A 15107-nucleotide genomic window follows, 5' to 3' on the forward strand; every position below is an offset into this window, starting at 1 on the left:
AACTGTATTAAACTTATTTGGATTCCAAATTTCATAAAACTCACTTTAACAAACGAATATTTCTTAAATAAAAGTCAAACCTACTTTTAAGTTTTAAAAAATCTATTATAATATTGTAATATTTAAGCATTATTGACTAAAAATAAGAATAAGTGATCAAGACACTGTAATATTGGTTTAAACATGAACAAGTTTTTGTTTTATTTTGCTCAAAATATTCACATAAGTTTTTGCAATACTATGTTCAACTTAAAACCATTTAAGGTACATATACCTAAGTTGGTGTGTGTGTTATAGAATTCCACCAACTGGTGAAGACAAAATTCCCGTTAACAACAGCAACTTGTTACTTCGAGGTTGTGTGATCAGGAACACAGATTACGTCGAAGGCATTGTCATCTATGCAGGTCACGAAACCAAGGCTATGTTAAACAACAATGGACCAAGGTATGGTAAAATGTGAACTACTTCTGATTTAACCCAAGGGAAGTTGAAAACAATGGGCTTGTTTTTTGTTTGTTTTTTTGCTAAAAGCACAAGTTGTGATCACATAACCTTCACAATTGGTGCCAGAACAATGCCACTGTTTCCTGTGATTGGCATTTCAGTTTTGCCTCCAGGCCACAGAAAATTCAATGAATTGATCTCAGCTCTGTTGTGTGCTTAGCTAATTATTTCATTTGTTGCCTTTAATCATGTACTGATTAGCTTTCTTGCATTGAAATCGTTTACAAAGAAATGAAGTTTTCTATTTAGTGACAAACAGTGCAACACATGTGACTTATTCTACCTTACATTTTAATTTTCAGATATAAACGCAGCAAGTTGGAGCGAAGAATGAACACAGATGTTGTGTACTGTGTCATAATGCTGGTGGTGATGTGTTTGATTGGATCTGTAGGTATGCAGTATATAAAAATGCCCACTGTCCGTACAAAATTATGTGTGTACTGTATGGGTCTGCTTTTACCTACTGTCTGGTTTAATATCGATGATGCATTGCACATTAATATGCCACTGCCAGCTAGCATGATTCAGCAAAATTTCAACTACAGTTATCATGATGCAGACATAATTGGTGAACATAGTTAGCACGGTTTGTGCTATCTGCCCAAAATAGTGCAAACCACAATAGGTTTGCAAACATACTTGAAAGAGTTTGCTGTGTCAAGTGCTTTTACATACTATTGGTACAAAACTTTCTGGTCAAACATGCTTGTACATTGGTATTATTGCATTTACCACTGTTTTTAATGAAAAAGTTTTGGACTTTGCATGCCACATTTGACTGTTTTTTTAGGAAATGGAATATGGGCAAGCAATATGAATCGAATACCAGTGGCTGAGCTTTTCATTCCAAATGATGCCAATGGTGAACAACTTAATGCAGCCCTGTCTGGTTTTTACATGTTCTGGACAATGGTGATTCTGCTGCAAGTGAGTATGCTATTAAATTGTCCAGAAAAACACTAAATTCTAAAAAAGATTATTTGTTTCCTACAAATTTTTAGTATTTTTTTTAAACCAGTTTGATCGCGCAAAGTAAAGCTAAAAAATACAACCTAACAATGTGAGCTGTAATTAGTTTCACATTAGTGCTACTCAAAATTGTGTATTGCTGGCAAAACTTTGTGTTTGAAGTTGATACTCTATTGACACTAATAGTAAGTGCTCTTCATAGGTGCTCATCCCAATCAGCTTGTATGTGTCAATTGAGCTGGTGAAGTGGGCGCAAGTGTATATGATTAACAACGATATTGACCTCTACCATGCTGAAACTAATACTCCAATGCAATGTCGTGCTTTGAACATTCCCGAAGACTTGGGGCAAATCCAGTATGTGTTTTCTGACAAAACTGGGACCCTTACTGAAAATCAGATGGTGTTCCGAAGGTGCACAGTTGGTGGTGTTGATTACCCTCATGCTGCTAATGGTGAGTATTTGGATTTATGATTAAAAATTTTTCAAGCTTTTCACCAAATTCCAACAGTCTTGTACCATCATTAGACTCATAAACATTTTATAAACGATATTTCAAACAACATTTCGTATACAGTTTGACACTAAAAAACAAGTACCTTTCTAAACAATGTGATTCAATGTACTGTTGGGCCACCATTAAGTTAGACGCGGGATTTAGTCAAAGATATTAGTGTCCTTTGATGTTTACATTGAGGTTTTTTCCTACTTAACAGGCAAATATTGTGTGTTTTGTTTTGCAGCTGCCCGCATAGAAAACTCAGAACCCACGCCAGCTTATATCCACCCAGGTATGTATCATGTGTGACAAACCTTTAGTCAAGTTCCGCACAGCTTATTATTGCCTGATCCGAAAAAAACACCATATTTGTGATCATGTAAATAAACAATATGGAGGATAAGCATCATTTTAAAGTAAATGTATTTTACCAGATGCCACAAAACAACATGCTCAAAGCGGTCTTCATCGGGATGACTCTGTTCGACAAAGTTACAAACGCCCACATAGTGGTTCTATTCGGCCACATCTAAGGTATGTAGTTTTAGGTGGTCCACTTACATATTGCTTCTAAATGACAGTGAAATGGACTTGTTTGTCGTTGTAGCTAGTTTGTAAAGTTTTGTACATCATTAAATGTTACACTCTACCTCTTTGGTATATATAACATATTTGTTTGGAATCGCCAGTTATTTGCTGTTTAGGCACCTTCCAGTTATTTGGCACTTACCTTCTTGTCGGGTCGTCGCTTTTACAACTTATAACAGGCTATTGAATTGGTTTTCTTCTGTTATTTAATGTGCGCTAGACCTTTCCTTTGAAAGCCAACCCTATTGTCGTCGATTGGCTTTTGTGAAAGGACGCTTTGTTAATCCATGTAGGTGCTGCGCTATGAACACAGTATTATGCTCCCGTGACACGGCTGTGCCTCCCTGTGCTGTAAAGCTTTTAACGAAACTTAGGTTTCCATTTTTCAATAATCTGTGATCGCAGCAGCGCTGTTTCGCTTGGGAATAATGTGCCTAAAATCACAAAAATTTAGACTTGACTCTGGAAAATATTGTTTTGCTTTCGAAGTGGTTAGGAGCGATTACTCGGCTTGACTTTTCAACAATAAGCTTTAAATCACCCATTGGTCCATTAGGTAGCTGTTGTCACGATTCTTTATGTGAGTAATATATTGCTTTGTTTACGAACAGGAAACGTATCCAGTCGGCTCACAACAAGCCTCAGGACGGTGGAGATGGCAACGATACAGTGGACGGTGCGAAGGTCACATTCAGTGGCTCAATGTCCGCTCCAAACTCACCAATGTTGCAACGCAAAAACAAGGTACTGTTTTCTACATTACTTTCCCTTAAGAACTAAGACTGTATTGCCACAAAGGGTAACATACTTTTTGCGCCATAAATTTACGCAGCTGGTTTTTTTTGTGTGTAAGAGGACTGACCAAAGTTTCAAGGGTAAAGAAAATGGACCATACCAACGGTTGGATGTAAACCTAGGAATTCTCTATCTTACTGCAGTTAATAATATTTTTTGGAGAGAAAAACATACTGTTATAATTGTTGCAAATATACACTTAACTGGCCACTTTTACTGAGAATGAGTGGCGATTTTATTTTAAAATGGCGTAGTTGATTGCTTCGTTCAACAACATTATTGGGATAAAATGTGATCTAGGGGTTCAAATGATCAAAGTTAATCACGTTCGTTTTAGGGAAAAAAACAGTGTTTAAAAACTAAAATGAACATTTGAATATTACAAACTATTCCAAATGGTCAAATCTGTCGCAATTAACAGAGAAAGTCCCTCTCATTGCCTGCTTCATATTTGCTCAGTCTATTTATAATACACAAATACTTAATTGTTCACGATTTGTTACACACAGGCGCAGATGAGCACTCGTCGTCCTGCTGCCCATCATCGCCGCAATATTAGTTCAGTATCTGCCCGTGAAGTTCTCACCACGATAGCAAGTGAAGACAGACCGGCGGCTGAAGCGAGCGTTCCAATGAACGAACCTGACGACGAAGGCGTGGACGAGGACCTGGTGAGTTACTTATCTTATCTGTGACAGAATAAAATGTGTTTTGCCTAACTATGTAGGTTTAGGCTGTTTTGAAGAGGGTAAGGGGTAGAGGTGTTCTGCTCTGAAAACGTCATCAACCAAATAAATTTAATTTGTCATTTTTTTTTAACACTCTTTATTTACAGGAAACTGACGTTACACCTGACCCTGTGTTGTACGGGGAATTAAAATCCATTGTGAAATCACGAACAGTAGACGCAGATTTGACGGTCAACAAAACCCGCATTATGGATTTTTTCGTCAACTTGGCCATCTGTAACACAGTGGTACTTTCCAGCGACCACGCGAAAGCTCAAACTGCCAAGTCGGGCGTGGTGAGTTTCCGTTCCTTCTGTATGTTTTCCATCCGCTATTCATATGTGTTCGGGCGTAGTATTGACTGGTGCTATGCGTGGGATAGGCACTGTAATAGCTTTTGAACAGAATATAACCGATCGAGCCAAAAACGCTTGGAAACCAGTGTTTTAAATTTAAAACATCTCCAAGAAAGAGAAGAAGAATCACTCGTTTTATCTCGAAACATCAATGACACACACAAACAAAATATTCCATAACGGGGACCATGGCAACAAGGCTTTCCTTGGGCATTGAAAACAACATACTAATCTTGTATCACTTTGAATGTATTGATGTGAATTATTTTAACAGAGTAGTATTCTATTGTGTGTGTTTCAATTTGCCTTTCTAGTTAACAGTGTTTTGATTTTGTGCCAGTCATGCTCTGGCGTCATGCTACTCTACTTTAAAACCCACTTAGCAGCCCACATAACGGTTGCTTGAACATTTTAGGCTGAAACTAGCTCAGTGGCAAGTTCCATCTCCTTACTACCCAGTTTCCTCAGGAAGGTCTCCGCAAAAGTAAAACTTATTCCATGTCATTTTGCTGCCTAATTTTTTCAGCAAATCATTTGTGCAAGATTATTCATTTGCATTCCATTTTTTTATTACCAACCGCCTAATTCAAACTCTTTGTCATTTTTCCTGAAATTTTACCACAAACTTTCTGTACATATGTGCTGTTAATCCAAAACCCTATGATTTTGACTTGATTACTAACTTAAACTTTGCCAATTTTACAATTTATTTACAAATTTACCTTTGTGTGAAACAAATTATCTGCAAAAGATCACATTTCAAAGGTTATCTTAAACCAGTGGTTCCCAACCAGGGCCCAGGGCCCCCCAGGGGGGGGGGGGGGGGGGGGGGGGCACGAGCTGTGTTCCGGGGGGCCACGGGCGTAGATTCACAAGAAACACCCACTAAAAGTCATTTTCACTTTAACTTTATTCCCGAATTTTATCGACTATTTCACATACTTTTTGTTTATAGCGAGGTTTATCACGCTCATTTACTCTATTAGACCTGTTTAAGGCCAAAATTAATACCGCATTCCAACGCGAGATTACTATCTACATTTTAAGGGGGCCACAGGTCCTACATGGCAACTTGAAGGGGGCCACGAGGCCAAAAAGTTACTTTAAGGGGGCCATGGTCCACGAAAGGTTGGGAACCACTGTCTTAAACTAACTGTTTTATTGTAGACAATGAGTTTGACTACTAATCTTTAAATCCTTCATTATTCAACTTTGGAAATTAAAGAAAGAAGAAAGACTTAAAGAAAACAACAAATTTTATGTTATCATGGAACTCTTTCAAATCTCTTACATACATTTTTGTTCAAATCTGCACAACTTTTCGCCCTACCTGAACTAAAAAATATTTTTTCCCAAAAAAACAGCTCTCGGCACCCTCTGGCGACAATTTTCGCAGTCTGACGTCATCAATCTCGACCCCATCGGACAGTGGGACTCCTATCAAGGATAAAATGTCAAACGGCAACTTTTATCAAAACGGGAACACCAATAATTCGGCGAATATTGGTGCAGATGTGGAAGAGAGCGGGTGAGTAAATTTGGCTATCCAGTTTGACAGATGACTAATATGATTTTGTGTTTAATGCGATTACATAACGCGACGGTGTTTGCTTTCAGGCAATACACACGGTACGCTGTATATGTATATTAAATCCTAGTGTTTTTGCACACCGTGTGCGTTTGTGTCGAATAGACGTTTTTTGCGGAACTTTCCTGTTTTGAAAGGGTAATTCCAAGCCCATTAGCGAAACGCGCCGTTATACAGTACTGTTGTTCCACACAACATAAGCCTAGTTTCGTTACGCTGATTGATAACGTTTTCACAATATCCTGGTGTAGCAAGACTATTGTCACTGTTCCGTGAAACATAGGTCACGTAGTTGAACAAAAATGCAAAACCTCCGGGGTTAAACTCATATTCAGCAAAGCCCTGCTAGGCTAAATTTAAATTTTTGTTTGTCCTAAAAGCAACGAAAAACCACATAACCAAAACAACTACTGTGAATTTTTAAACTAAGGAATTTTTCGATATTAATGTTTTGTGCCTTGCCTGTGGTCCATGTTCAACCGTTGTTATGCAATTACTAGACTTGACAGAAGAATTTTCGGTTAACAATGTACAATCAATTTGCAGGGATTTTGAGGAAGAGGACCTTAGCAAAATCCGGTACGAGGCCGAATCACCAGACGAAGCAGCGCTTGTGTACGCAGCACACGCATACGGATGTGTACTCAGCCACCGTTCATCTTATCAGGGAAAGGAGACTGTCACCGTGACTTTGCCAAACAATGGAGGCAAGATGGAATTTGAGGTAGAGCGCAAGCTTGTGTCTATTTACAAAGGGACAAAATGCAGGCATATGGATTCGTCTTTTAGTGGGTTTTCTGCTCATGGATATTGTTTAAAGAGCGGGGGAAATTGCGGGCCCAACGAAATCTGTTTTTACCCGGATCTGCTTTTCCTTTTACTGCCAACTCTATTTGTCCTAAACCTTGTGATTAAAATAGTTCAAAATTATATTTTATAGCCAAAGCGTTGGTGTTTATAATACGCATTAAAAAAATTTTTTAATTGTTTTCGTGTCATGCGTGTCATCGCATAAGATGACCGTAATAAATCAAACGGAAAATTACAATGTAATCAGCGAATCGTAATGTCTACAAATCAAGACCTTCAATTTAGGACTTCAAGCATAACCGGTTCCTCCTTATATTTCCAGGTGCTTCACAAACTTCCCTTTGATTCCGCTCGCAAACGAATGTCAGTGATAGTTCGTGACCCACGTACAAAGGAAGTCATATTATATTGTAAAGGCGCGGATAGTGCGATCCTCAGTCAATTGGCATCCACACCTGACGATAATATCCATTTCGGTAGGCAATTTTACATTGATTTTAATACCTACATTTGGGCTTTGTTTTTAAACTTTTGTGCTTTTTAGACTTGGAACCTGGTGACGGAGACATTGCAATGAAACCGAGCAACTCAGGGGTGGTTATCGATGCCACTAAAAAATATCTTGATGCTTACGCACGAAGTGGTCTACGCACGTTGTGTATATCAAAAAAGGTCGGTATTAGTTCCTATATTGTGTGCATTATTGTCTGAAACTCACCTAAACTATTGCAGACTAAAATGTAAATACCAACATAAGGAAATTGCATTGAATCGTTTTTTCTCGATTCGACACACCAAAACGGACAAAAATGGTCAAATATACAAGTGGCATAAAATTTGATGGAGAATTGCGCCATATGTTTGCAAGATGTAATTTTATGTTTAACGTTTACCCGATAGGGGAGTTTTCTCATAAAGTTATACCACGCACAAAACCATCACGTTTAGTGACGTCATCACTGGACAGACGATGACGAAATGCTTACTTAACAATCCGTTACCGTGCAGGTCATAAGTGAGGCCGAATACAGAGATTTTGTGATCAGTCAAAACGAAGCAGAACAATCACTGGATAACCGAGACCAACTTCTCATGAATAATTGTCTTAAAATGGAAACCAATCTTGAGTTACTCGGTGCTACTGGCATTGAAGACAGGTACATATATATTTTTGTTGCATTTTAAAAACTAATGGCTTAAATAAGGCCGGGGTATTTTCCCTGAAATCCATTCAGTTAGATCTACGATTTCTGGACGAAAAAATTCAATATATTTAGTAGCCCTTGCCTGTGCAGAGATCATTTTTTAAAAGAATGTAATTGAAAGGGGCTAATATAACGATGGGGTACAATCAATGGAAACTAGCCTTTGTAAAACACGTGCCTAATTAGATCCCGTTCGATTTGCGCAGCTTGTAAAAGCATGTTAACCTAATCAATTCAAATACCTCAAGCTCGTGCATTAATTATAAGGTGGAACTAAAAAGTTAATGCAATCACGATATGCCAGTTTATATTGTTGTGCATTCTACGAAAGCCAAATGCGAGGTTTTGTATGCAAACGTCCCTTGCCGACATTTTAATGTTTACGTCCAGTGAGCACAGCCGTTTTACTGCGCCACGTTTTTTTTTACATTCCATGCCCTACCGCCACGTCATCATGCCAAACGGTAGAAATTAAAGTTCCAGTTTCGTACTAATGTATTGTTTCTTACTTGATAGCCAAACGTTATTGAGCAAAGAAGATTTTGTAATGTTCATTTTTGCTATCAAGTTTTATCAGTTTTGTTCGCGTGTCGTTGTATATAAATAGTCGTTTTGCTATGTTGGAATTAGTATGCCATACTTTATCCAAACTTTATTTTAAAAACTGAGAGTAATAAAACTGAACAGTATTAGACCCTATTCTACTTCTATGATGTTTTATCTTGTGAGTTTATAGGAACTGGAGATGTTAGTTAAGCGAAATAGGTATATTCCATGTTAATTCATTGACTGATTCTGGAAAATTTCCAAGAAATTTCCTTAAAATCAGAAGTACTATTTACTGTAAATTTTATCTGCAGTCAACTGACCACAATTTAATGTTGGTTGTTTATGAATTGTAAGTGGAAAATGTTTAAAAAGCCAAGTTTACTAACTATCGTACATATGTTGTAGGTTACAAGAAGGTGTACCAGAGACGATAGAAGCTCTCCGTCAAGCTGGTATTCAAGTGTGGGTGGTAACAGGTGACAAGCAAGAGACGGCTATCAACATCGGCTACTCCTGCCGCCTTATACATCAACGCGATGAAGTGATCACTCTCAATGCAGAGACCAAGGTTTGTTTTATGTTTATTTCAAATATGTTCCCATGTGATTGTATGGTACTTAGGAAATTTCACTGTTGTAATGATGTATATTTATTTTGGCAAATTAGCACGGAAATGTAGTTTCGTTCGGGTAATGGAGGCTCGTTTTGTCATTTGTAATTGTTGTGCGGCGTTGCGATGACATAAGTAGTATCTTCCATCAGCTGTGACGAAACATTTCCCTTTTTGATTATGTATTCCCTTGTCATTACTGGGCCTTAAGTTAAACGTATTTGTTTTGTATGTCTAATTGCGGATAAATTTAATTTTTTGACTAAATCGTTGCTTTTGCCTAAACTTAAACAATGTTTACAACTTTCTATTTTGATCACAGTTAAAAACGTTGCTTTGTATTTTTATTTCATTACATTTGTAAAAGCTTCATGCGTGGTTGTATGTAATATATGGTCTATCACTAACATGTTACCCCCACGTAATGAAAATTAAATGCTTTTTGTATGCAGGAAGCCTTTGAGGAGCTGCTGGATTTGCACGTAAAAGATCAGGACCGTAAACGAGGCATCCAAGCGGAACCGCAACAACAAAGTTCCATCCTTCCATTCGACGTGTCGTTTATTCTTCCCAACACCACCACATACCCAACCATCGATGACAAGGACATGCCAGCACTAGGTTGGTTTCATATCTCCTATGTTAATATTTGCTCGGTTTTTATTATACCTCCGTGATCAAGTGAAATGGACCAACTGAAACCTTGCTGCCCTACAGGTTCAAGAGCCAAGGTTTTTTTAAAGGTTACAAAATATCTGCTTGACCAATAAAGGACATACATTTTTTTAAATTAGTCAACAAAACAAGCAACAATTCTTAGTTGCCGTTATGAGGAAACAATAAAACAATTGACATTTGTAACCGGGACAAAACGTAACCGGAATCGGAAACAACTTTTTATGTTTATATTTTAACCTAACATACTATTGGTTGCGTTTAAATTTATTGTGGCGCTCAGTTTTTTCAACTGTGCTGAACTGGTTAGTTTTGAAATTACCCGACAACAAACAAATAGCAAAAGATAAAGGTTATGTAACAACTGCCCGGGGATTTATGGGTTCTGTGTGATTTACAGTTTGACCGATTGAACTCTCAGCAATACTGAGAAACGCTTAATAATCTATTGATTCAGTTGTCACTTAAAGTAAACATGAATGGAAACGAACTAACAAACTTTACAATGTTTGAGGTGTACATTGGAAAAACCCACACAAGGTGGTTCCGACCGATAAACAGGCCGAACACTAGTTAAACGTTAACAGCAAACAGTGTGTTAACAAGTGGCTGGCGCATTCCGCATTATAAACTATTTTGTCAGAGTCATTTCTTTTCGCTGTTCCATTACTTTTGACCTTGATACCGTAACGTTAACCAATTTTTACTGCCTGTTAAACGCGCAAAACAACTGAATGTTTAAACTACATGATCTCAGATTCCAAGTTTGGCTTAAGTTGCAAATGTCAAGCTGTGTTTAGAAAAATATATTACTTATTATGGACTGTCAGGTTGTCTATTTTACTTCTTGTAACGTTTCAAACAGTTTACAAATCAAGATCTTTGTGTTGTTCCGCAGTGCTGGTGATCGATGGGAAAACGCTGGGTTTCGCTCTACAGAAGGATATTCAGAAAAAGTTTGTCCAATTAGCTCGTAGATGTCGCTCGGTGCTCTGTTGTCGTGCAACCCCCATTCAAAAGGGCGAAGTTGTGAAACTGATACGAGACGAACTTCACGTTATGACACTCGCTATCGGTAAGATGTGCTTTCCTTAACTTGATTTTTGTTGGATACAATAACCTGTAACGTCTTCAACGCCCGACATAATAAATATAAATTGGTTAATAGAAAACAAATCATGTATTGACAACTTTTATACAAAACTACATTGTCAGTTTTTGTCCCTTAGTTTTGTAAAAGGGCTACTTTGCACCCAATAGCCTAAACGGTTTTAAACGCCCGACATAATGCAATTAATTAAAAAACAAATATTGTATCGACCACTTCTGCAAAAAACTACACAGTTAGTTTTTGTCCCTTCGTTTTGTATCAAGGCTACTGTCTGCCCAAGCGGGTTAAAGTCAATCCTTATTTTCGCTTCCATCCACTTACGCCACTTATCTTTCAGGTGACGGGGCCAATGACGTCAGTATGATCCAGGTCGCTGACGTAGGCATCGGTTTGAGTGGACAGGAGGGTATGCAAGCTGTGATGAGCAGCGACTATGCTCTGGCACAGTTTCGCTTTCTCAAGAAGCTACTTCTTGTGCACGGACATTGGAACTACGCTAGACTCGCCTCCATGGTTCTCTATTTCTTCTACAAAAACGCCGTAAGTATTTTGTTATAATTTCTCAAAAAGAACACCACTTCAAAATTGTTTTCAAGTTTTGACAACGAAACACAAACTTAAAATTGTTATGCAAGTCGTTTACAAAAGCCGGTATTTAGTTTGTGTAAAGTAACAAAATGCACTTACATCTTTAATTTTGTAAAGGTGCACGTCTCTGTTCGTATTTTAACCTGTTATTTCGTCGCAGGCTTTCGTCTTTCTGATTTTCTGGTACCAAATCCTCTGTGGATTCTCGGGGTCGAATATGATCGAGCAGTATTATCTCCTCTTCTTCAGTCTTTTCTTCACCAGCGTCCCACCCCTCATCAACGGTGTGTTGGACCGGGATCTTACGGAGGAAACTTTGATGCGGAAACCGGCTTTGTACATGCAGGGCATAAAGGACGAGGTGGGTTTGTGTTTAACAAAGCAACTTGGCTTATTGTAAAAGTAATAAAGGAGCAGTGAGCTATGCAAGTATATGGTTCAATTTTGTAGTTCTTGGTTCAATTTTTTAGTAAAGTATTCACATTGTGGTATGGATTATGCTCATCTACTGATTTTTTTAGTTTTTATCATTTTTTTTCTTTACAGTTGTACGTAAATCGATCGTTTTGGATCAACATACTGGATGCCATCTATCAAAGTGTCATTATATTTTTCTTCCTATACTTGGTAAGTTACAACTCTACCGACCAGCATTTGTTCATGTTGTTTATGAGTAATATTCTGTAGTGCAATTGTTGAAAAAAAAACTGAAGAAATTGTGATTGCCTTCTATAAATATACATGTTGTGTTACTTGTTATTAACCCTGTTGTTTGTCTTGTCTATTCGCAGGCCTACTATGATTCAAACGTGGGCATCATTGAATGGGGAACCCCCGTGACGACAGCAGCCCTCTTCACGCAGTTGATTCATCTCGGGATCGAGACCAAGAGTTGGGTGAGTAAGACCAGCACTAAATAACCAAAACTTGTTGTGCTAATAAACTCACGACCCAAATGTTGAACTTTTTCGGCTGCTTTTTAAGTTTCGTTAAAGGTAATGCAAAATACAATTTCGTTTCAGACGTGGATCCACTGGGTGGCGCAGTTAGGCAGTATTTTGTTTTTCTTTGCGTTTGCACTGATTTACAACATAGTATGTCCAGCCTGCAGCCCGCCGTCCAATCCTTACTTTGTAATGCAGACGGTTATACAAACCGGCAATTTTTGGTTTACTATCCTGCTGTGCATTGCTGTCGCCCTATTCCCAAGGTATGTTTGTTGAGTGCCAAATATGATGATAGTTGTGGAGATAGGGATTTAGTTTACCACTTTTTTGGTGTTAAATGTTTTAAAAAAATACTATTTTACGAAGTTTCCTTACTTGGTGTCCAAATTCATGTTCCAAAATTTTGCCACTGTAGGTATTTTATCCGAGCTATCCAATCCAACCTCTGGCCGACCGACTGTCAGCGAGAGCGAATCCTTGAAGATAGTCAATCTCCGTCGCCTTGCTCCACTTGTACGACATCTAGCGGCGAGTCTTCTTCGAGCAGCACTCATCAAAACCCGACGTACGTGCCAGACTTCACAGAACAAAAGAACTACAACGAGACTCCGAGGCCCAAACACTTGGGGCCTCCAGGCCAGGCTTTTCCCCAAACAACGGATCTTGGCAAATTTGGCGGATCAACGCCCGATCTAAACTCAGGGTCGCCATTTTACAAAGCGCCAAGCTACAGTTCAAACAATTCCAACAATGTTGGGGTGTCTGGTGACGATACGCCTTCCACAAGCAGTTCAGTAAACCAGTCTATACCCCCACCTATGTACGACCCACCTGCACCAGGGATGTACGATAACGCAGCCTACTACGGTCTTTCCGACAGTGAGGATGACACAGCCACCTTCGAGTCGGAGACGGGCGAATCTTACAAAAACTCGTTGCCTGGGCAACCACGTCAAGTGCAGGCCAGTGCGTGGGTCCAAGAATCAACGCCTTATAATGCAAATCAACGCCACATTCCCGTGTAGCGATAATTCCCTTGTCTAAGCGCGCCTTTTGTTAGCAGTAGCCCGCTTATTATATTTCTTCGTTTTTTTGCACTACACCGGCTCACAAATTTTATTGCGCGCGACAGTCAATTAAAAATGAAGGAGCGGTGAGCTATGCAAGAGCAGATGTTTTTTTTATTTTTTCCAAAACATTGTAATAATTGCTTTTTCTTTGTTGTTCGTATTCGTACATGTTATTTTGTTGTGAAGCATTGAATTACGCAACCTTCCTGTCACTCGAAGTGGAGAAGCTAAGGTGCTGAGTGATGCTGTACAAACCGTGGTGACTCAGCAAAATCTGATTCCTATTTCCTGAGGATTTTTTTGCCGGTTACCACGGTTTTGTCGCATCCAATAAGCGCGTCCATGCAGTCACGTGTGCCTTTCCTACACAAAAGGCCCAAACATATTCCCGTAGCACTTCTTTTTATTGCTATCCGCCGACAAAGTTCTTAATTTATGTGGTCGGATTGAGGGCGTATTTTCCTCTTTTTCTTACGTAACTCCTTCTTTTCTCGAACTTGCGGAATGAAACGACCCTCCTTAACAGTGAGTGAGTTGTTGACGTTGCGTTGTTCGTTTATCTGTGATATGACGCACCGTTGGATGAACAGTCACCATTTTCAGCCGATGTTAACTCCTAAAATCATTTTGGCTAAGATACTGCCCCAATCACATTGTTAAATTTAATGTTCACGTTTCTGTTCAAATTAGCGTTGCAAAATACATTTTCGACTTTTGTAATCAGACGGCCCTACAAAAAAGCACGTGATAAATTCGGGGTATGTGATTGGAGCAAACATTTTATCGTCTTAAAATTGGCTAAAAAGGTGGAACCGTTCTGGGTGCCCCTTGTTTGTTGCTTACTGGTCGGTATATCAACGTTATTGTGACGTCACAATTGCCACTGTTCTTGTTAAATGTGTATCAATGCAACGCGTGCGTGCCTTGGTAGCAAGTGGCGGCGTTTCGTGTGTTTTCTCATGTCATGTTTGAACGTACGAAGTGCCAACTGCTGTGTGTCAAGCGGTCAAACTTTAACGCGGATTTTCGAATCTCTTTAAGAAAGTTGGGTCAAATTTTAACTTCAATAGGCCACAATTCTGTTTTTTCTCTTTCTTCCGGCAACTGTGTCTTTATGGTCCAGTGCGCTTGCTTCATTCGGACACGGGTATTGTTACAAACGTGAACTATATATTAAAAGCAAAATATTACACTTCTCGTGTTTTGTTTGTAGAAGTTTGCAGGTCAATGTTAACGAGTTGCAAGGTGAATAACTTGAATAAAAATGATTTACTGGAGTGAGCATTTTTGCTAAAACTGGAGTGACAGTGAGCTTTTTGTGCCAAATGGCCTTTATAGTCCGTTAGCGCCATCTAGCTGACAAAATATGAAAAAATACAAACCCCACAAAGTTATAGCGATTCAGCTTATCTCTGCTTCTTGGTCCATCCTCTGTGACAGGGGTCGGCAACCCCTGGCACGCGAGGTTGTTTTTCATGGCACGCCAACCGATTTGCGTGTTTATGTTA

At 38.9% G+C, this 15107-nt stretch overlaps 1 protein-coding gene across 3 annotated transcripts in view; it reads left to right on the forward strand.

Annotated features, from left to right (window-relative positions):
* Positions 1-14791, forward strand: part of LOC145237016 (phospholipid-transporting ATPase VD-like) — a 32384-nt gene extending 17593 nt beyond the window's left edge. For all 3 annotated transcript variants that reach the window (XM_080099709.1, XM_080099711.1, XM_080099710.1), the window contains 23 exons: positions 298-447; positions 810-901; positions 1301-1437; positions 1682-1934; positions 2224-2271; positions 2414-2513; positions 3179-3311; positions 3872-4033; positions 4198-4386; positions 5811-5974; positions 6581-6758; positions 7167-7320; positions 7389-7516; positions 7853-8001; positions 9004-9166; positions 9661-9829; positions 10782-10958; positions 11332-11534; positions 11743-11943; positions 12129-12209; positions 12374-12478; positions 12605-12792; positions 12945-14791. In XM_080099709.1, the coding sequence (XP_079955835.1) occupies positions 298-447; positions 810-901; positions 1301-1437; positions 1682-1934; positions 2224-2271; positions 2414-2513; positions 3179-3311; positions 3872-4033; positions 4198-4386; positions 5811-5974; positions 6581-6758; positions 7167-7320; positions 7389-7516; positions 7853-8001; positions 9004-9166; positions 9661-9829; positions 10782-10958; positions 11332-11534; positions 11743-11943; positions 12129-12209; positions 12374-12478; positions 12605-12792; positions 12945-13554 (3934 nt within the window). In that variant the 3' untranslated portion in view covers positions 13555-14791. The remainder of the gene's footprint in view (positions 1-297; positions 448-809; positions 902-1300; positions 1438-1681; positions 1935-2223; positions 2272-2413; positions 2514-3178; positions 3312-3871; positions 4034-4197; positions 4387-5810; positions 5975-6580; positions 6759-7166; positions 7321-7388; positions 7517-7852; positions 8002-9003; positions 9167-9660; positions 9830-10781; positions 10959-11331; positions 11535-11742; positions 11944-12128; positions 12210-12373; positions 12479-12604; positions 12793-12944) is intronic.
* Positions 14792-15107: the final 316 nt, after the last annotated feature.

Source organism: Phallusia mammillata, chromosome 7, assembly GCF_965637545.1.
Source record: "Phallusia mammillata chromosome 7, kaPhaMamm4.hap1.1, whole genome shotgun sequence".
Taxonomy (NCBI): domain Eukaryota; kingdom Metazoa; phylum Chordata; class Ascidiacea; order Phlebobranchia; family Ascidiidae; genus Phallusia; species Phallusia mammillata.